A 22,096-nucleotide genomic window follows, 5' to 3' on the forward strand; every position below is an offset into this window, starting at 1 on the left:
GTCCATGATGGCCTCAGAGACAATGGAAAAATAAGTATATAATGGTTATTTTCTGTTACATGGGATGACACACTCAAAAGCGATTAACGATGAAAATTCCTTTAGACGCTAATTAGGAATTAATTGGTCAAACCAAATACTGCCGGTTTAATGAAAGAAATCTTGTATCTTGCAAATGTTAGAACTCGTTCCCTTATTAGAGTAACAGCTTCATACAAAATGAATATCAATGAATGTCCTATTTGAAAAAAATACACCATCTTGGACATCTCATACTGCTAAGAAAAAAGTTGACCAAAAAGTGAACAATAGCCTTTGTTTGGTGCGGAAAATTGGACATTTGTACTTGGAGCGTAGGTCTGTTGCGAAAGGTGATCAGTTTCTCGAGTACGGCTCAGGGCAACTGTCCGCTTAAAGTAACAGTAATGACCAAAGAAAATTACGAGCATCTTTTCGCGCCAAATTGAGCCTATACCTATTTTAAGCGCACGGACATAGTGTTTGGGAACAGCTGACAACAAAGGTGTATGGTTTGAAAATAAGGAATGGTGACTTGAGAAAAATCACCAGTATCTCAGATATCTTGATTTTATCAAGTGCATGTTTAGTCAGTTTAGTTATAAGCTTACATTTATTTTATAGAGCGACCACTGAAAGCGTGTTTTTTTGTACCTGAATATATTCCTTTAATCTCAACTTAAATGAAATAAATTTTATTTTGACCTACGGTTGATATCTAGTTGCACGAGTGATCCTCGCAAGTGAACAACATTTAAAAAATTCAAAAAAGAAGCCTTTGAAAAATTCAGGCTTTGACACGGCTTTTTTCAGGCTTTTATTCTGCATTATCTAAACGTAGTTCAAACGAAGATCATGGCTGCACTTATACATATCGCTATAACTTTATAAAAATACTTATTCAGACTAAATCAGTAAATCTATTCCTGATATAACCTATGTCTAATTTCAAAACGACTTTTGGGAATTTGTTACCTCTTTTCAAAATAACGATACCTAAATTATCTAATGACGATACTATCCACATTTGGGATTTCGTTCAAGGAAAGTAGCCTCGGATTTACTCATGATACCGAAATTTCAATTGCAAACAGCGTTTAGGAAAATATAGATATGAATAAGTATAGAAAAAAAGTTCCTACAAAAATCAAAACAGCACTCACACGAGTTTGCATTTAACCACCCTCGGCTTCATCATTTTACACTAGCCTAAAGAGTTTTTCAGCTTTATCCTTGAGGTGCATGTTAGCTATAAAATAAATTTCTTTCACGGACATGTAAAGCAAAGAACTTTTCAATGAACCTGAGATACAAGTGTATCCTTTTAAGAGACCAATGTCGAACCTTGAGAAACCGTTGGTCAGTAACAGTCACCAATCGATCCAAAGCAGAATCCTAACCACTTATACTCCTTGCGTTCACTTCTAACTGTAAGGACGAAGCAATAAGATGATCTTGTCAAGTTTACCGACTGTACTAAACAACAATGGCATCTCTTCCCTTTTCCATTGTCATGGAAGTAGTGATTCATATTCGCTGCAATACCATCAGATCGTTAGTGTGATGCACATATTGTTGTGAAATACCAGTCCCGTTTCTTTTTCCAGCCCTATTACTAGCTTAATCCAAGGGTGGCAGTATCAACATGATTCCCCTTGACAAAACTTGCAGACCTTCCTAACGAAACCATCCTTCACGAAATACTGAGAATAGCTTAATATATTTCTTCTCTCTTTTTTCCTCTCTTCCTCTCACTCTCCATCTTCATCCTCTTCGCTGCCAGGTGTTAATTCGGCGTCCTTTTGACCGTACATACTGTAGATATCAACCTCGCTGAGATCAAGCTTTGATAGCAAACTGTTAGGTTGCGAGTCAAGAAATTCTACTTCCTCGACAACATCTTCTCCCTCGTCTACAACGTCAGAGGTTCCACTGGCGCCCCTAACACTGATCCATCGCCAACAGTCCTACAAAGGAAAAAACGCCACTCTGAATTCTTGAAGTAAAGAAAAGGGCAAGTAAATTTTCCCAATTGCATATGCACCCCCCACTCCAAACTTTTCTCGTTTGGACAATGACGGATCACAGAGTGTGTAAACGTAACCAGTACGAATCGCTAGTACCTTCGCTGACCTGGCGACAATAGAATTAGTCAGGGTCTTTGAACACAATTGGGAGGGTCTGGTCTTTGAAAATTGTGATTAAGATTCGAAAACTTGAATGTACAAAAGACAACAAAAGGACACTTTATAATGAAATGATTTCAGGTGAAAATACTTGCCAAGGTGTGTTGGGAAAAACCACCCAACCATCCATTTTGCAACAAGAATAAACTTACTGATAAAACAACTTCCCATCCCTTCCCTAGAGGGTCAGTTGGTGTCACTCTGAAGCGCTGTTCAATGGATTTGCGGTTGATCATCCAGACCTTAAAAAGAAACAATCACACCAATAAAAACGACAAAATGAAAGTAAATAGCTGATAAACGACTATTCAGATAGAAAGAGATAAGTTTATAAATGCTAAGTGTTCACATTTAGTACTTACGTACACTAGAAATATTTGCGTGATTTATTGTCTTTGCTATGTACCTGGTTACTTGCTCCGACAGAAAGTGCCTCCACACGGAACTGCTGTGACCGCCAGGTAGTGCCCTCTGGGTAGGTGTCGGTGATGTTCAGTCGATACCAACACGTACCTAAAGAGAGGAGTCAAACTGTGTTGTCACGTTGATAGCGTTTTTTTTATTTATTATAAGGTAGAGGTTGATTGAATGGACTACGTACTATAAAAAACGTCAGGTTTTGTCCAGTCTTGCTTAAAATTTCGACAGCAGCATACAGACATCAAGAGCTCAATTAAGGTCAACACGTGCCAGCAGTCAATAAACAAGCGTGAAATCTGGCACTCCTTGAAAGGTTGCTTTCTGGCTATCAACCTTGCCACAAAAATTAATTCATGAGAAGAAAAATGAAAAAAAATAGCTATCTGATAACATCTGGCGACTCCCAACTAGGTTTTCAAAGCATTTCTACCGCTTAAACCTACGCTTTATAAAAGGGAGCTTTTACTGCTTCGTCAGGAAGAACTATCTGTCATCAGGAGCCCATTACCATGGGCTCCTGCGATCCTATAACTCTGGTCGTATAAAATCGGAACGACTCTCACGAAAAGGTGTTTCAAAACGGAATAAAGTAAATCCATATGGGGTTTATCTCACGTAAATGATTACAGTATTGATCAAATGCACTTCTTCGCGTCATGTTGTTTCCAAAACGCTTGTCTTCAATTAACCAAAACGTAAATTAAGACTGCCTCTTCGACTTCACAGAGAGGAAATTTAAAACACTTCGGTTTTTTTCCTCAGCTTTTTACATTGTCTTCATGTGAGAGTTCAATATCATGCCAATCCCATTCTACTTCTAAAATAATTGACAAGAAGGAACACAACACAGTTTTGTTACCCATAAGTCTATCACTAATAGAAAGCGTTCACGAACTTAATTAAACGCACTAAGAAAGGACTCGCTGATAAAATGTGTCTTACCATCCTTCTCACGAGCCCACACTGAAGTCTTTCCAGCGGAAACTTGATACAAATGGGGAGGCCTCTCACTTATGTGGAACCATCTACTACCTGCAGAAAGAACAAGTAAATGTTATAATGTGTATCCAAGTACACAGTCTTCTAGCGCAAATGAAATGTTCTAACTTAGATTGATAAAGAATAAACTTCATCCTATTGAACAACTGGGAAAGCGCTACAGGTACAGAACCATACACAACTGCTTTTGATTCAGCTCAATTCAACTGGTCCAGTGAGATCAAAGGCTACCAATATTCTACTTGAATTATTCAACGTAAGTATTACATATTTGTGCACGATCCTCGTAGTAAAGAGCACTATTTAAGCAATAGTGAAAATCAGACCTGAAAAAATTCAGACCTGTACGGGATTCGAACCACTTCGAACTAGTGGTTCGAATCCCGTACAGGCCTGAAGTTTTTCAGGTCTGATTTTCACTATTCATTAAATAGTGCTCTTTACTACGAGGATCGTGCACAAATACGTTTCTATAACCGCAGTTCAGATATATGAATTTCATAAATTCGTTGTGTAAGTATTACAGCTATTGGTGTGGATATTTGTTAACCACACACGTTTCATAAATTAAAAGAGAAGTCTGATCTAGAACTCTGAATACGTATAAAATAAATAGTATTCTTCTCACTAGATATTGGAACAAATGCCGGGTTGATGCTGAAAGCGTTTGAAAGCAGTTTTGCATATGTAGAAACTGAAGGAAAAAGAAAGATTAACTAGCTGGTGAATAGCTTCACATTCTCCTTCATGTTACCGTCCATACCTGTAATCTTATTTTCTCCGAAGCCTGCTCTGAAGTAGGCCGTACCATTCTCAGCTATCCCCCAAACGCGTCTTTTACTGCCCACGGAGATACTGATAAATGGCAGGTCCGTCAAAATGTGCTCCCAAGAGGACCCCTGAGGACAAAAATAAGAGTCTTCCATTCAAAGATACGTGCATACTGGCCAATTGAAGCACTCATCCATTGGTGTGAGCACCCTTCTAGTTCGATTGTAAGGAGTCTTGCATCTGTCGCATCACCGAGCCTTTCTCTGTTGTTACTTTCCTGTAACGAAAACGTGTAACGCACAAAGGCCGTGGTATTTTTCTCGCTCACATATAGGGTACGTCAGGTGTTTCTTTTCAGGTACGAGCATATTGGCCGTATGTGGTACAATCAATGTCTACTTCTCGCAACACTACGACAAATTTCAGACAAAAGAGGAAGTTGACCCCTAGTGCGACTCTTCTGCAATGTTACACTGAGAAAAATTGCGAGAAAGGTGGAAAAAATGCCGTATCATCGGTGGTTTTCCTCTTTAAAAGGGCTTAGTGGTACATACTGAAAGTTTTTTTTAACTGGAACAACCCCTTTTAAACATAGAGAGTACTCATCGCTAACTAAAGGGATCTCAGGTATTCATTTTGAGAAAAGAAAGCCGCTTTTTACGCTCTTAAACAAACTGAGAAATTTTTGGCCGTACAAAGAAATAACCCAGATATAGAAAGTAAATTCAGAATAATGATTTCTTAGAAGGGCAAAAGCAAAAATAGATAACGATAAGAGAAAAAAAAAAGAACCGAGGATGACAACCACACATTGCGTAAGACAAAAGTAAGCAATTATTTTTTTCGGGAAAGGTAAAGTGCCACAAAGCTTGATCTTGATAGTACTAATGTTGGGATAAATTGACCACTTAGATCTTACATATGTTGACAGAAGACATGTACCACAATAGTTTTTTTTATCTGACGATTGACAAGTTTTTTTAAACCTGGTGTCAATCCTGATAATTATTATTAAAACAAAAGAAAATATTTAAAATTCACTGACATCCCGTTGGGTAGCTTTTTCTTTCTAATAAATTCATTGGCAACAGATCCACACGCCAGTAAGTCTATTTTTCATACACACAATGTCCCTAACGCATACAGGATTTATACAATGATTATGAGTTTTCGTCACGTACAAAATGACATTTTCACTGATCTCGCCTTCAATTCTAATGACAGCCAGTTATTACTGTTCGGCTTATCACGGTCTTGTTCTCCAAACGTCTCTACGCATAATATTTGTTCACAACTTTAATGGCAGAAAAAAGTGTGGCTTACCGGATAAGACCATCTCTACCAGAAATGTTTCGTTTAATTATCTGAAGAAGAAAAATAGTGCCGCTTACCTTCGGCGACATCTACCATGCGGTTCATGGATAATGGCTCCTTTTAATACAAACCGAAGATAACCCATTTCCTTGCCTCAGGCCATAATTTTTCCGAGTACTTTTGAGAAAAATTCACCACTATTTATTGTTATTAATTTCTTTCATTACTTTAGTCATTTACAAGCTCTGGGTGTAAACGAATACTACAAAAGAAACTATAGTACCAGAATGTACAGTCATTTTCTCTCTTACCGTCAGATATTAACAAAAATTATCGAAATTTCGGTGTGAAGCTTTTTATTACATATCAACACAATTGTGACAAGAAATGAAATATTTGCGAATGGAAGATGAGATGTGTCGCCTATCAAAAACCTAAAGAGAATCTTTCAAAAAAGGTTGGCGTTTATAATCGTAAAAAAAGAACTGAAACTTACCATCTTTCTCATTCTATTTACAAAAACTGAAATATTTCATAAAAGAGAAAATGGACATAAAAGCAAACTCACTCCGTTAAACCTCTATCATTCAGGTGAAAATTGTAAGATGAAATTAAAGTCCGAAAAGACTAGAATTCTGAGCTCGAGCTGTATTCAAGTTTCGAGGCACGCAAACAACTGAGTTTTATCCATACGAAAAAATTGTATTCATTTAGCTATTACATTTATTTAATAAAAACATTTGAATTCTTAATGTTTCTGTCAGCAAATACTACTTGCAGCTTACACCGTAGAGGGTTCGTCTGACAACTTGTTTGACGTCCTTGATTTTCCAACAGTACAGAATCGGATTCAGTGCTGAGTTAAAATAAAGCAGGGTTACCATGTAAGAATGAGCGATAATTATGGCTTCACTGCCACCGAAAACCGCCCAAAGAGCTGCAACAATCATATAAGGAAAAGAACAGATCAATAAAACACAGTAAACCCACAAAGCAGTGCAGACGGTTTTCTTGTATCGCCTTATACTCGACACCGAGCCGCTTACAGTACTGGCCGTGCTTGTGCTTGCTTGATCCCAGGCAGTCGGCCTTTCTTGCCGTCGATTGTTTACCTGCCGAAGAATTCTGTGAATCGAGATGTAGCTGTAGGACGAAACGAAGATACTGACAAACACACCTACTATTTGCATGGCCATGAATGTCTCTCGGCTCCACACGCTTGATGTCCCAGCTATGAAACATGTAAGCCATGTTACTGCAACAACAACGCGAGCGCGATAAAGAGAAACTATCTCTCTATACCTGATCCTCAATCGAAGCGCCAACAACCGATCAACGCTGATCTCTGCGGTCGTCAAAAGAGATATTCCGCTCAATGTGAACCCAACTACATCCAAGTAAGGCAACAAGCTGGAGCACAGTACTGCGTTTCCCGTCGCAGAAGTAATTATGTACATGAAGTTGAACGGTTCTACCATTAGGCCAACACACAGATCACTGGCTGCTAATGAACAGAACAGAGTTCGCGATGGTGGATGAATCGAGGATACCCCGCGAATAACCCACAGGATTAGCAGGTTACCAAACAACGCACCGAAAAGCAAAATGAGATTCACAACAGAAATCAAGATCAGGGATGGAACAAGGATGGTACTGCGAGAAATATCATCTAAATCAGGGCATTGTTTCATGTTCAAAGATGGTCTGGTGTGTTCGGAAGTCGATGAGTTCATGTCCATCTCCTGACAGTTTCAGGTAATATAAACTAGTGTCGTGTCAGCTCACTTTAAAATCCAGTATTAAACCAAATTTATGACTGACAATTCGCACGTTTTCGTTTGAACAAAACAAGTGCTGACAAAATCATAAAACCTCTCTTTACCTTCGAATACATCAAACATCACTTCGTCAAAACTGTGGTGGAAATTTTGTTGCATTTGGTGATGTGTACTGTTTGAAGTGTCGTTTACAATACAATGTTAAGCAGCCCTATAGCAATATGTAAATTCGCCCCTTGATAGCAACCAAGAACACCTAAATAATCTGGCACTAAATTACGTTTATTTTAATCATACCGCAGGGAACATCAGATTCAACACGAATTCGCGAAGGACACAGTTTCCAACATTTACACATTTGTACCGTGCGAAACAAAATTCAGAAAACTTTACTGACACAACCCTGCAAGCTTTGTCTTTTTTATTTTACGCGGGAAAACCGCTAGCTTTATTTTTCCAGCTTTTAGTTTATGACAAGAACCACTCCGAGAATGCAAATTGCTTTGGCAGCGAAGTCTGACTCACTCTTTTCATCCACCAAAAATTAAGAAAAAAATGGTAGAACTAACTTTAAGATATCTGTTCCACTTATAAAAAGTTTGTTAACAACGCTATAACAGCGGCGATATCACAGCTGGAGGTGACATTACGGCTGATGTTATACACCATTACGAATAATTTCACGTTAAACACGTTAGTCAGTGCAAAGCTATACCGGAGTTGCGTGGCAATACAGATAGCTTGGAACAGACAAAAAAAAAATATCCTTAAGAGCAAGAACTATCACTTTTCATATTGTCATTTATCGATTCCCTAATTATCTGGCAACTGAATCGTTTACATATTTACCGTTAATACATCGCTGGAAGCTTTACCAATTTATTAAAAAGGAGTCCTCTTCTCAAAACACACCCAGAGACGATAGAATACAGCAAACATCTTTGTTTTAGGTTTCCTCAAAGCATGATCCGAAGAAAATCAACGGGATAACAGATAAATATAGTACTCAGAACATGTTCAAGAAAATAGCGCATACCGGATATCTACTGGTATAGCCACCTACCGACAACTCACTCGTTTCATCCTCAGTTAAAACCAATTATCCTGCATGACACTACCTCTGTCTTGCTTTTCAGCAATTATCTCAGTTACAGGTGCTTTTATTTCTGAATTAATCAAAAGGTTAACTTTTGGCAGACTCTCAGTATTGTTTGAGTGTTGTGTGCGTACACACGAGTCTATAATTGAGTGCTGACCAAAATCAAACCCCGAATTCTTTATTATTCTTAGGAGGGTGCATGACCTATATAATCAGATGAAAACTATCTTGAAAATACCTATATCAGACATCAAAAATAAACTCGCAAGAATTTTCTGCTTTGATTAACCAAACAGCTGACTTAAATGTAAAACTCGTTAAACTTTGTGTAAGAGAGAATTAAGTTGAATCCATTTTACTATTCACTTTCCAAAGAAACATTTCAAATCACTACTGAATTTTCATTTCTCTTTAGGCAGACTGCTAACTGATAATTAACAACTACGAATAGACAAAGGGAACACATTTCATAAAAAAAACATGATCTCATATGATGATATCTCCAGGTGGAAAATGATAATCGGGCATAAACGTGAGTACATTCTCGCTAAAGAATGAAGCTATTGGCATAAGTTACCTTTAGTAAGCTTTAGCAAGCTTTCCTACTGAAATGACTCGAAGATAATTTCTTGGCGTTCAAAGAGCACGGAATAGTGAACCGGGATGACACTTCACTATTTTGGTAAAACGCAAAACAAACAGAGGCGCAATTCCCATTTACAACATGCTGTGAATTCCATCTCGACCACCTTGGAAACAACACCTTACTGTCAAACTAAACAGATAATTAAAGCTTACAAATGAGCTGGCTCCCGATCAGTGGCTTCATTGTAGCTCAGTTGGCAGAGAATCGCACCGGTATCACGGGGCTAATCGGTTCAAGTCCCATGGATCTGTAATTTTGCATTAAATGAATTCAGAATTGAATTTTAATACCGTCATTTATTGGCTTTACGCCTGCAGGTCAAATAATGCTTTGATATAGCAAGTTTTTCTGCGAACTTCTCCCTGGTTGTTGTATCGACTTCAGTTTAAAAATTAGAAAGTATTTTAGACAATCCGCATTGACTAACAAATCATATCCTTCACTAAAATAACGTAACGACAGCTGTAAGAATTTCGCGTTCGCACTAAAAAGGGACAGAAAAGAGGAAGAGGCACAGACTGGGAAGAATACAAAAGACGAATTCCAAGAACCTTTAGGTAAGTCAGTGCGAAAAACATCTTTGCTTTTAATGTGCTTAAGTGACCGTTGCTTTGATCATAGAGATGACCCGATTGCTATTCACTAGTTAAAAATTTGCTATCCAGTGATCCAGTGGAGTGTAGGTTGATTAGGCTCGATTCCCATCACTTTCTCAAATCGGCGGCGCGCGTGCACTTATTTCAAGAGCAGTGGCGGGTTATTAAGCTTATAGTTTGATTTTTGCGCAGGATAGCGGTTTATTCCACGCATGGCCTCGTCCACACTATCGACATCCTGATCATGATAAGAAACGAAAATGAGGCTTATTACCTGTAAGGCCAAATAGACCGAGCTAAAGAAACTGTGACTCCTTTGACTCAGCACTGCATAAGCAATGCCATTGGCAAAACCCACCTCGTTTCCTGTACTTCAGTGGTAAATCCTATGACATGAGCCACGTTTCTAAATTGTAATCTAATTTACCTGCGGACAATCCTCGGCCACTCCATGTCGATATAAGACATCACCTTTTGTCCCAACCGTCCACACCGCTATGGAACCATCCAGTGAATCAGTTTGAATCGATACGTCACGTAATCTGACTTGAGGCGTCACTTGGATCCATGGCCCAGTAGTGGTCAGTTTACATCGTCTTCGGTTCAAAGAAATGTAACTATTTTGTTTTGATTCAATGATACCGAGTAGAAAGCCTCTTCTTTACTTGTGCAGTTACAAATCCCCGTCTTATTCATAAGCGACAGCAACAACAAATGAAAAAGTTGTAGTAATACCAGATAATGATCATGATAACGATGATGATAATGTTGATGATGATGACGATACTGATAACAGAGTCAAACCTGCATTAAGCGGTCACCCATGGGGAATGGTGGGGTGATCACTCGATACAGTTTCAACAGAAGAGGGGTTGATAAAAAGACGCCATTTTTGCCATAATTGAACACTTAATGTACAATTGCCCAAAAATACAATTAACATTGATTTCGGGAGAGAAACATGGGTTAAATTTTACTTGAAAGATTATTCTTAGTTTCATTTGAGTGGATCCGCTTAAGTGACCATTCAATGCAGGTGGAGGATAAAATAACTCAGTAAAGGGTGAATACGACCGCTTAATAGAGATGACCCGCTCAATAGAGGTGAAAATTACAGTGATTAAGAGGAAACATATTCAAAACTTTGACAACTGACCGCTTAATACAAGGTAATCGCTCAATACGATGCTGCTTAATACTGGTTCGACTGTTACCATAATCAGAAAAAGAAAATAATGCTAAGGGTGGTAATGATAATTGTTATCATCATCGTCATCATAATCATAACTGTATTTATAATTGTATTAAGCGATAATAATCCCTTCATTGTGTATAAACTTCGTTTAGTCTCAAGCCTTCATACGGTAAATCGTACTTTAACCTGTCTGTGATTTTTAGGCTGATCATCCACACGATACCTGTGGTTGGAGTTTTATCTTTCAACGAGTATATTTTTGAAAGAAAGACATTTGGTAAAGAAAGCCACCAAGAACAAATAAACAAACGAAACACAATTCAGACCTTTTCCATCGTCTCCGCCTTACATAGTCATTCCAGCCACGCTCTCGACGATAGACCCTGAGGAGGAAGAAAGGCGGGGTGAACACATTCCGGACACAGTAAAACACAGCAGTTTAGAATATTGTACATTTGTTAGGAGAGGATATGTTTTTTCATTTTTTCTTATCCCAACGGGTTTATCTATCTCAGCTGGTTAATAAAGACGGAAAACGATGTACGGCACAAGAGATTTGTATTATGCATAATACAAATTATACCATCTCCTCTCCCCCCCCCCCACCCCCCACTGTCTGTGAGGGAAATCCAAACCTTGGAAAGTCTACAGCATACTGCCAGCCATCCTTATCTGTAATGTTTGGTTTGGTCTCTACTGTCCACTCCTCAGTCCACTGCCACTGACTAGATGGAAGCACGTACCCCTCCCTTGTACGTTCATACACTCCGCTCTCATCACTCCAGTTCCACCGGTCACTTGGAAGGCGCCTGCGAGGAAGTTTCACGCAACAAAGTTAAATGTAAGTTATGTGGCCTTACAGTGGGTGTTTGCTTAGAAAGACATGGCGATGAAACCATCACAGAGGTAACCTATTTTCAGCCTAACCATACTTCTCTCACTTATTAACCCGATATTCTCCATACTGTTTCTATACATTTCCTGAGGTGCTGAGAAGAATTTTTTTCAACAATCAAAAGCTAGTTTAAATGGTGATCATTTCCCTTAATCTTTTGCCCTTTATATTTGATCTAGGGTGATATTGCAAGGAGAAATGAGATGTAAATCACTTTGGGGGGTGGGGGGGGGGGGGAAGGATTAGCGACCACAAAATGACCGTGATGGATATCAAAGTAACAACTTGAAAACAGAAATATTTAAATCACAAGACAAATGTGAAATATTGAAATTGTTCAACCACTGTTCTACTAAAGACAATAAAGAAAACATCGCGCGAAGGAGAACTGAACCTTTTAGCGAGAAGTGATATTGATAGTAGAACCAAGCTGGTTTACCTATCAGAGTATCCTTCCAAAGGGTTCCATCTCTGATTCTCATAAATATAATGCCAGTCGTAATCCTCCTGTTGGTAAATTCCAGACATACTGCTGTCAAAACCACTAAAAATACCTCCACCATATCCCCCAGAGTAGTAATAAGGCATTCCATCAAAACCAATTGCCCACACTACTCCAGACACACCGGCTTCTACTTTACGCATATGTCCGCCAACTTGCCGCCAAAATAATTGAGCTGGTTGCATCTCAGTTTCTGGTGGAGGCGGCTCGCAAAAGAAAACGTCACCGCAAAGAGATGTGGTCCAGATGGCCCTTGATGAAGGGGACCCCTCGCAGTTATGTACCCGTGAGGCAGCACTGGCCAGTGTTGTGACCCAGTCAATGAGTTCTTTTTCAGATCCGGTATAGATCACCAGAGGGTTTCGTTCTTGAGTTCTTAAAGGCGTGTGTACAGCGAAACAGTTATTCCGCGACATTTTGTGAGTAGTACATACACATTTAATGTCTCGCAAAGGAATCCGCATTTCTTCATACTGAGAATTTTTCTCATAGTAGCAATGCAAAGCATCTGGCCGTCCCTCGGTTCCTTGGTCGAGTTTCACCATACACTCGTACCACAGGTTGGAATCTGCAGCGGACAGCATCTGGAAACGAGCCTTTTTACACCATTCACCCTAATATGTGTTGAAAAGGGGAAACGTTAGGACAAAGAAAATATAAAAGCCGCCAACTCAATTCACTCTGTTTAACCACTCTGACACAAAGATACACCATGTTGCCATTTTCATTAAGCCAGATTCCACCGATACAATGGGTGCTCAGCAATAGGCCACAAAATGGATATTTCGGTTTGAGGTCAAATAGCATGGTAATTTTGCGCAAGCTTCGTTGGGAATTCAATTGTGAAATACCTACAGAGGTTCATTTGGAACTGAACCCTACGCAATTCCTTACCATTTGAACTGATCCTGCGTTTCACACTTAGAGAGGGGCGAAACGCCGAATAAACATAGGGTACGCACAACCTTATGCGGTTGGTCGGTCGAATTCGTATCATTATGTATCACCAACCGAATCTTTTCTACAAATGTTGAGTAGCCAGTACATCACACGTGTTCATATCTTATCCAAATGCTTCAGCCGCTCATATAACCCACATCTCGCATTCACATCGGGACGGCTTATAAAAGCGATCGCAATACTGTCTCAGTTAAGTCACCATAGATCATAATGACAAAGAAAAAAACCGTTGGTTCATAACAGACAACTCAACCTTTTCAAGGAAGGCTAGATCTAAAGGAACAAAGAAATGTGGATAAAAAAAATCTCATACCAGCCATGAAATTAGACTTGCGTCAGATATTCTACCTCATTTTAAATTCAGTTCAACTGTTCCCTCGCGTACAGCATGTAGCATGATGTCATCGCCCAAATGCATGTTCATATCACACCAATCAACACATTTTTTTCCAGCTTTCACTGACCTGTGAGATACCTTCTTCGTACTTGTTGTAGTGCCCTGTTTCCTTGTTGTCTCTTTCCCGCAGTCGCTTTATTACGCTCTTCCTCCAGGCGGCATTCCTACTACTTAAACTTAGATTCATGCTGCTGGCCGAGGAAACCAGACTGCCACTTATCTCGGTGAATATCGAAGAGTCCACCTCACAAGCTCCACTGCTGAGCCAAGTCAAAAATTCGATGTTGGACGGAAGGTTAGATGGATTGGCGAGACTGAAGCTGTCATCAGACTCAGTGAAGACACCTTCAAGTAGAAAAACTCAGCTGCAGTACATACATGTAAGTCTACCTTTACATTTTATTTACTGGGCTCATTCCAAAGAACATGGTGAAAACGACGGCAAATGCATCCTAGGGCGAGATTAGTTGATATTATAAGTTCATTTCCACTGGCGATAAAACCGATGAGATGCAAGATGTTGTGGTATTGCGCATCCGCCCAGGTTAAATCCAGATTAAATCCTAGCGACTATAAGAAAAATTCAGTTCAGATAAGTTCACGGTAATTTCGCTCATGAGAAAGGTGATTCCTCTTCCTTCGCTTGCAAAATAGTTACCTCTCTGCAATACTCCTAACTTTTACAATGCAACGCTTAAAATCAGTAGATACTTTGTCAAGCATTTCCCCCAGTGAAAATGAGTGCCTTGAGCTCTAACTTGCGTTCTTTACAAACTGCCTGCCATCAAGCTGTTCGTAAAACACGGGTTTTGGTCTTCGGACTAAGAATGATGAGCAGTCCTCATCTGATACATAATTTTATTAATAACCTTACTTTCACTATTTTCAGCTGAGCTGCTGCCGTCAGAGCTGCTGCCGTCAGAGCTGACTGTATCTAGGCTGGTGGCTTCGCTGCATGATATTAGGGGCTTGTTCATGTGCACGACCTTCCATGTCCTTCCCACAAGTTCGTCAGACGTCACATCTGTGCGAAAATAAATGTGGTCCCCCAGAGTACTGAGAGCAAAGACCTGCAAAAAATGACAGCAACATTGAATATGAAGGTTGAATACCCTAAATTTGTCGAAATTTCAAGGAAGCAATGGTTATTAACGACATGGGATATTCCAAATGAAATACCTAAAATTTTTCAAATCTCTTTAAAAAAGTATTTGAATTGTATGATCACAGCCACAAAGATTTTGCAATGTTTTATAGTGACTATTTTAAAACTTTATACAAATAAAAACTTTGATAAGCTGATTGCAATTAGAAAGAAGTTTTTGTTTCTTTTCCATTGAAAGCACACTACCCCACTTTTTTGGCTTGTTATATCACCACAAATGAATTTCACTACCAGCCAACAGTCTATGAATTAACATTTAGTATCTAAATATCAAAGCTATCATTTATTTGGTGGACATGAACCCAAAATGCATGCATTGTTACCATAACACTTCCATACCAGGTTACACAAGACATGACAATTGCCCTAGCTCTGGCCACTACCCACCTGGTCATTTAAACCAACAGTAATTAGGGAAAATTTTCCAACCATTTGCACCCATCTGGACCCAGTCACAGTAGTTTCGCTATCACTTGCTCTTGACAAACCTTTTCTAAACCAAACCTGAGAGGCAAAATGCAGGCAAGACTATATTGACCAAATTAGAGAGTAAACTGTAGCTCAATCAAAACTATGATTACAAATAGTCACATTGGAGTTTTGTCCTTGTATGAATTTCAGTCTTTGTTGTAGAAGTTGACTTGGTTTGTCATAGAATGATTTATAATTATAGAGGCACAGACAGAGGTGATCCCTGGTCAATAACCGATGCACATGATATGCTAGCAATAATATTGTTTCCTCTACATTTTCACTCTCATTTTCATTCCCACAGTTATTTGTGCTGCACTGCACAGTGGCTTTGTCCTCATGTAACACTTGCACTCCTACATTTGGAGAGATGATTTAAATTAATTAAAAAAGAAGCTTATGAATTATGACATGATGCACCATCAGAAGCTAGAAGCAAAAGTTGAGTTTCCAGTAAATTGGCAAACTGATTAACATCAAAACACACATATCTATATATCAGTTTTTAAGAACAATTTTTCGTAGTGGACTAGGTCCACAGCAATTCTGTCATTGAATGCTAACCTGGCCATCTTTGGTTAAGGCCCACAGACAGCTCAGTCCAGCAGATACTTGTAAAAGATGACATGGTTCCAGTTCTGGTGCTGCATCTGGGGATGCCACTTTTTGCCAAGCTGTTCCTGTGCAAATATATCAAAGAAATGACTAGTAAGACCATATTATGCATCAATCATTACACACTCAAACCTGCAGACTTTGGATTAAACATCAACTTGGAGAATGGTTGACTGAATACCTGATGCAGGAGGACAGGTTTTGGAAATTTTGCAACAAGCAGCTTCTGAAGCATTAATGGGGCATTTTACCAAAACCACCTAACTTCCACTCTTGAACTGATTAACTTAAGTTAGTAAAGTCATAAAAAATAGCTAATGAATATAAAAAAATTAAAAAATAATAACTACTAGACTCCAAGGTCTAATGGTGCTCTCACAATAGTTATTGTAACAAAATATCTGATGGCTTATGAATGCCTGCATTGTAAAATTCCATGGGGATATTCACTTCCTTTTATTCTGGCTACTTTCTGTTCTTGAAACCTTTTCACATTTTACACAAAGATGCAACATCTTTCTTTGAAAGACAGAAGTCTTATTTTTCCTTGATCTTACATCCAAATAATAAGATTCCACGAAAGCCCCTAAGTAATTATCTTCCTTCTTACCAGTTGGTTCATAGAAAGAGACTCCAACCCGAACCACAGCCACTCCTTCCCATGTTACTCCCCACACCACTCCTGACGGGCTCACAGACAGCTGTGTGATGCTGATTTGGGGGGAAGGGACCACTATCCACTTTTCACCTTCAGGACATTTGTCAGACACCCCAGAACGGTAAATAACCTTAAGGTCATGTCACATGCAAAATACGAAGCATTTCTGTGAGTATTTGAGAGCAGTCCATTGACCTCAAAGAATATATGTTTTGTGGATTTGACTTACTTCTGAGGTACATCTAGCAAACTTTTAATCTTATACATTTTTGTGGTTACACATGTTGGAAAAAGTTTTCATACTTAAAGGCACAAAGAAGGAAGAACAGGTTAATTATAACCTGTTGTTAACTTTATGTTTAAGACTTCTGGCCCTCTTTTAAATTATAATCTATTATAAAGCACAAATTATTGAAAAAGAGGCACCATTTTGAGCCCTTACATGTCCTTATAAAAGAACTTTGTAAGAACATTCAAATAAAGGAACACTCGGTTAGGATTGATCTATTCTCTTCAACAGGACAGCATGCATGTATACATGGAAAGTTAAAAAATGATTGCAATAATTGAGTTAAAGCTCAAACCTTTCCCTGAAACGTAACTGCCCAGACTGCCAGATAACCAGGATCTCTTCCGGGAATAACTGCGCCACCAACAGCAATGTCTTGGAGGGGATCCTTTCCTGGGTCTTCACTTAAACCAGGAACCTAGAGATGGAGGGACAAACAACAAACATGAAAATGAACCTACAGATGGAGGGACAAACAACAAACATGAAAATGAACCTACAGATGGAGGGACAAACAACAAACATGAAAATGAACCTGCAGATGGAGGGACAAACAACAAACATGAAAATGAACCTACAGATGGAGGGACAAACAACAAACATGAAAATGAACCTACAGATGGAGGGACAAACAACAAACATGAAAATGAACCTACAGATGGAGGGACAAACAACAAACATGAAAAGGAACCTACAGATGAAGGGACAAACAACAAACATGAAAATGAACCTACAGATGAAGGGACAAACAACAAACATGAAAATGAACCTACAGATGGAGGGACAAACAACAAACATGAAAATGAACCTACAGATGGAGGGACAAACAACAAACATGAAAATGTTACAGGTAACTTAAAAGGAACATATAGAAGTATCACTACAATTGACTTATATATATGGTTAAATGTGAATTCATTTAAGAGGGATCATTCATTTAAATTGTGATCTAGGAAAAATTGGTCATGTAATTAAAATACTGGTATTCACAATTTATTGTTCTTCTTAAAATTAATGACATTAAGTGAGGTTACTGTAACTCTTGAAACAGGTTAGATTATATAACTATGGTACGAGTATGTCATCTGTGTACATGAATACCAAAACAGACTTGGAACCAATAACAAAATCATGGTTAATATGTCTGCAATGCACTGTATATAGGTCTATAACTCTTGGAAAGTATACCTAATTCAACCTTACAACTTTCCTACAGTGAAAATGCCAAAATATTTGATTGGCTAAAAGGACAAAATGCACATTTCCCAGCCTGAGTGCAAGTTGAATTCTACTTGCAAGACTTCAAACATTACAAAGTTCAAGGAAACATCTTTGCAGTGATATCACAAAAATATTATCATTTTTGAGTAAGTTTTATTTTCCAGTTCATGAAAGTAAAATCACTTCTAGGCTTTCAGCCAATTGATGGAATTTAAAGTGACTGGTATTTTGCATGACATTTCAGTGTTGCTTTTAGCCTAAAAAGATAAGTAAGGCTAACCTTAATCCAGCGGTCATAGCCATCAAATCTGTAATATCTTGACCACAATCGCCTTCTTACACAAGATGTTGTACTCTGTTGTGGATGATAGGTTCTTGGAAAATCAAGAGCATATTGCCAACCCTTGCAAAAAATTAGGATAATTTATAAAAATTGATTAACACAGATTAATGTGACATGTACAATGTATAAATGGATTAATGATAAATAAAGCATCAAAAGTAATTCAGGATGACACTTTACCCTGTGATTGATCTAGATATGCTCATTTCAATCTTTTTAATCAGTCTGATGCAAAATCACAATAATTATTGATTGATCAATCATGTTTTCGATGAATGAAGCTGTTAGATCCACTATACCTTAGGATTTAAATAGATCCTAATGATATCACCCTTCTTCTTGTAAGCCATTATCATATGAGTCACAGTGCACTCCTATGCATCTATCACATTTGTTTTCATTATTGTATAGTTTTATAGGGATCTGGTCTTAGTGATTTGAGCTTAAGTAGATCTGCTCTCTTTTGGTTTACATAGAATAACATTAATTTTTTTAACATCAGATCTGGTAATTAATTTCATCACCAAATATTTGCATGGATACATAAATCAAATATCGCATGATATTTGTACTTGTCTATGGCATTATTTGTACTCTATGAAGTGTAGTTGGATAATATTACAGCTTACTTTTAATCTTACATCACTGCAACAATCTCATGTGCATGTATGCTCAGTTCTCAAGTTAGGGGGGGGACAGGGGGTAGGAGTCTCCCGCTTCCTGTGCCATGCTCTCCTGCCTCCCGTACTTATGTGCTCCCTTGCCTCCCGACCCCCGCCCTCCATTGTGTTGCTCCTGTCTTCAGGTTAATCAAGAGGATCAGAAGCCCGGGTTTAACTTTCAAACAGAGCTAAAAGTTAATATTCTTGTTCATTTGGGCTGGCCTTTGTTTTGGCTGGGGATCATTAGTTCCCGATGAAAGCTACTACTGGTCAGTTTTCTTACTAAACTAAGTTTCACTAACCGGGTTATCACAGTTTGATCATCGTAACCGCAACGTAATGATCGAGACAGTAAAAAAAAATAGCTGTTAATCTACATCTACAAAGGTGAACGATTTGAAAAAGACGCAATCCTTGATGTGCGTACTCATTTTAAACAAACTGAGACATTTCAGTATACACACTATAGTTCCTGTCACTCACAAGGAGTTAAGAAAGGCTTCATAAAAGGGGAGGCCCTTATACTTCTCAGAACAAGCTCCTCTCAAGCAATATTTGAGGAGAAAATTGTAAATTAAGTGATGCGGATGTTGTTACACATGTCGTGACGTCGTGTCACGATTATGTTCGCAATGTATTGTGGTTAGAAGAAGAAGGAATGAGCACGCCTTCAAGATGGCATGGTAATGTTGTTATTAAATGTTGTTTTTTTGGAAACGAGCCTTTATTCTGTCTTGAATGATTGAGCGAACCGCGAACTATGAGAACAACAACAGATTGTTAAAATTTGAATATTCTACAATTAAGCGCATTTGCTAAAGAGAGGCTACCCAGAGGACCTCATTAACAAAACCCTCTCAGAGGTGAATTTCAAAAACAGGAAATTAGTTCTTCAACAGAAACAAAAGACGAATAAACGAATCTTGCCTTTTGATACACAATACCAACCATCAGTGCCAAACCTAAAGTAAATTCTCATGACACACTGGCATTTAATAGAAACACAACCGCTACTGAGCGAAATAAACAAAAATCCGCCCCTTGTATCTAACCAAAAGAGGATGGTCGCGCAAAGATACTCGCGATGGCCAAACCTTGAATAGGCTATTCTAAACACGCGCTGGGGAGTCATGTAGGCCTGTCAACCCCATTTTACATCGACAGCTACAACTTACCAGACACTGTACATGTCATGCTATCTCATGACCAATGATGTAATCAATTTGAAAGGATTCACAAATTTACCGGAAGTAATGCTGTTTTTTCCAGCCCGGGTACAAATTTACGTTTTCTTGCCTCCGAAAATGTTTTTAAGCATTGGTAGATATTAAATGGAAATTTCAAAACCTTGCTTGATAAGTGTTTATGACTGAGTAATACCCGGTAATAAACAACAAACTATCGCCTTATTTATTTCTGCTCCCGGTTCCCACCCTCATGTAGATACCGCTTCCCACCCCTTGTTCTCCTGCTTCCCTCCCTCTCCTGCCCCTTGTTCTCCCAGGCTCCCGTCCCCCTGTCCCCCTCCACAAGTTAACACTGTCAGATAACTATCATACTACTTAATTACATCACTATCGCCATCAAGACCACGATCAATGTACCAGTCTCCTTCCCATATCCATTCTACTGATGGCAACTTAAATGATTCCTTTGGGAGAGACCGCTTTCCATCTTTACTGCTAAATTGCCATCGATCAGAGGGGAACATCTGGAAAAGACCATAACATCAACAACGAAGTTAATTAAATTGTCATAACCATTTAGTGAACAAAACACTTCACAAAAGCTTAACATAACCTCTTTAAATCTCTTCTGTACCAGTGAGTGCTTGATGTCTCATGAGACTGACTAATCTGACAAATGGAGGAATTGTAAAAGGTAGCATCTTTAACAATGTTTGATATCAAATAAAGTATAAACCAAGTTACTTGGAAAAGCATCTCGAAAAATGATACTGACATGCAAGAAACCACAGGCAGCTGGTCAGTTTGCTGTTAACCTGCTAACAGAAGGCACAAACACAGACATTTCCTGTTTCCGAAAGCGGAAGTATATTTAGTGTAGAGCCTAACTGTAATTGAATCCGTTAAAACAAGCCACGAAACAAACGAAAAGCATCAGTCATTCTTCCTCAACATGTTAATTTAATTGAAATAGTGATGTGAAACGAGTAGTGGTACGATCTTACCGATTTATGCGACCATTTATTAAGAATTCCCCAGCGCTGATTCTCATATGTTTCCACCTTCACTCTGATAGGAAGTTCAGTTGCGTGAACAAACAAATAAGGCTGTTGACTGGCACTGATTGCCCATGCACACTGCTCCACTGCTGAAACACGCTTAAAAAAATTCCTTGATCCAAGTTTAGGAGTTGTTATATAACGCCAAGACTTGTCCCGTAGGTCAAATATGAACACTCGTCCATCTCGGTCGATCAGCCACAGCCGACTTACTCCCATTTCTGGATAACCGGTTTTATATCACATGCAGCTCGGTTACTTGAAAAGTGTCGTTATGGTGTTAGAGAGGGATAATCGTTTTCAATCCAGAGAATGACATAGCAGCAGAAATTTTCACTGCCTTGCAATTGTACCAGTCATATTCTTCAATAAACAGGGTAAAATTTCGGTAAAATTAACGCCCGGGCGACCCGGGCGGAGTGTGGGGGTCTTCAGCGGACATGCCTTTAAGGTTATCAAATCATTTAAGTGTCATGAACTGTCTCCCCGCTATTCTGGGCGCGACTGGACAACTGGAAAGGACTAAAACAAGGAGGACAATTCACAGTTTCGGATATAAATCAAACAGAAATCTCGTCACTTACATATGTATCTTCAATAAAATTTGTGCAATTCACAGTTTCTGACATCAACTAAACAGGAATCTCATCA

The 22,096-nt window shown here is 38.7% G+C and overlaps 1 protein-coding gene across 4 annotated transcripts; it reads right to left on the minus strand.

Moving 5' to 3' along the window:
- Positions 1–661: 661 nt before the first annotated feature.
- On the minus strand, positions 662–21,870 carry LOC111320562 (tectonin beta-propeller repeat-containing protein 1). 4 transcript variants are annotated; one of them, XM_022923217.2, is made up of 18 exons: positions 21,392–21,865; positions 20,771–20,911; positions 18,476–18,598; positions 17,270–17,392; positions 16,638–16,815; positions 15,977–16,092; positions 15,329–15,445; positions 14,651–14,846; positions 13,844–14,121; positions 12,357–13,033; positions 11,658–11,831; positions 11,349–11,405; positions 10,255–10,423; positions 4,387–4,522; positions 3,567–3,656; positions 2,611–2,717; positions 2,357–2,446; positions 662–1,985 (listed from the first exon to the last, which is right to left on the minus strand). In XM_022923217.2, the coding sequence occupies exons 1-18, from the start codon at positions 21,662–21,664 to the stop codon at positions 1,770–1,772; spliced, it is 3,261 nt and encodes a 1,086-aa protein (XP_022778952.1). In that variant the 5' UTR covers positions 21,665–21,865; the 3' UTR covers positions 662–1,769. The 4 variants fall into 4 exon arrangements, 2 of the variants coding, with proteins under 2 accessions (XP_022778952.1, XP_088590751.1); XR_015992105.1 differs by lacking the exons at positions 662–1,985; positions 2,357–2,446; positions 2,611–2,717; positions 3,567–3,656 and adding exons at positions 9,163–9,241; positions 9,283–9,334 and having other exon boundaries at positions 21,392–21,870; XR_002693873.2 differs by lacking the exons at positions 662–1,985; positions 2,357–2,446; positions 2,611–2,717; positions 3,567–3,656 and adding an exon at positions 9,384–9,478 and having other exon boundaries at positions 21,392–21,870.
- Between the last annotated feature and the right edge of the window lie 226 nt (positions 21,871–22,096).

This window comes from Stylophora pistillata, chromosome 10 (assembly GCF_964205215.1).
Source record: "Stylophora pistillata chromosome 10, jaStyPist1.2, whole genome shotgun sequence".
NCBI lineage: Eukaryota > Metazoa > Cnidaria > Anthozoa > Scleractinia > Pocilloporidae > Stylophora > Stylophora pistillata.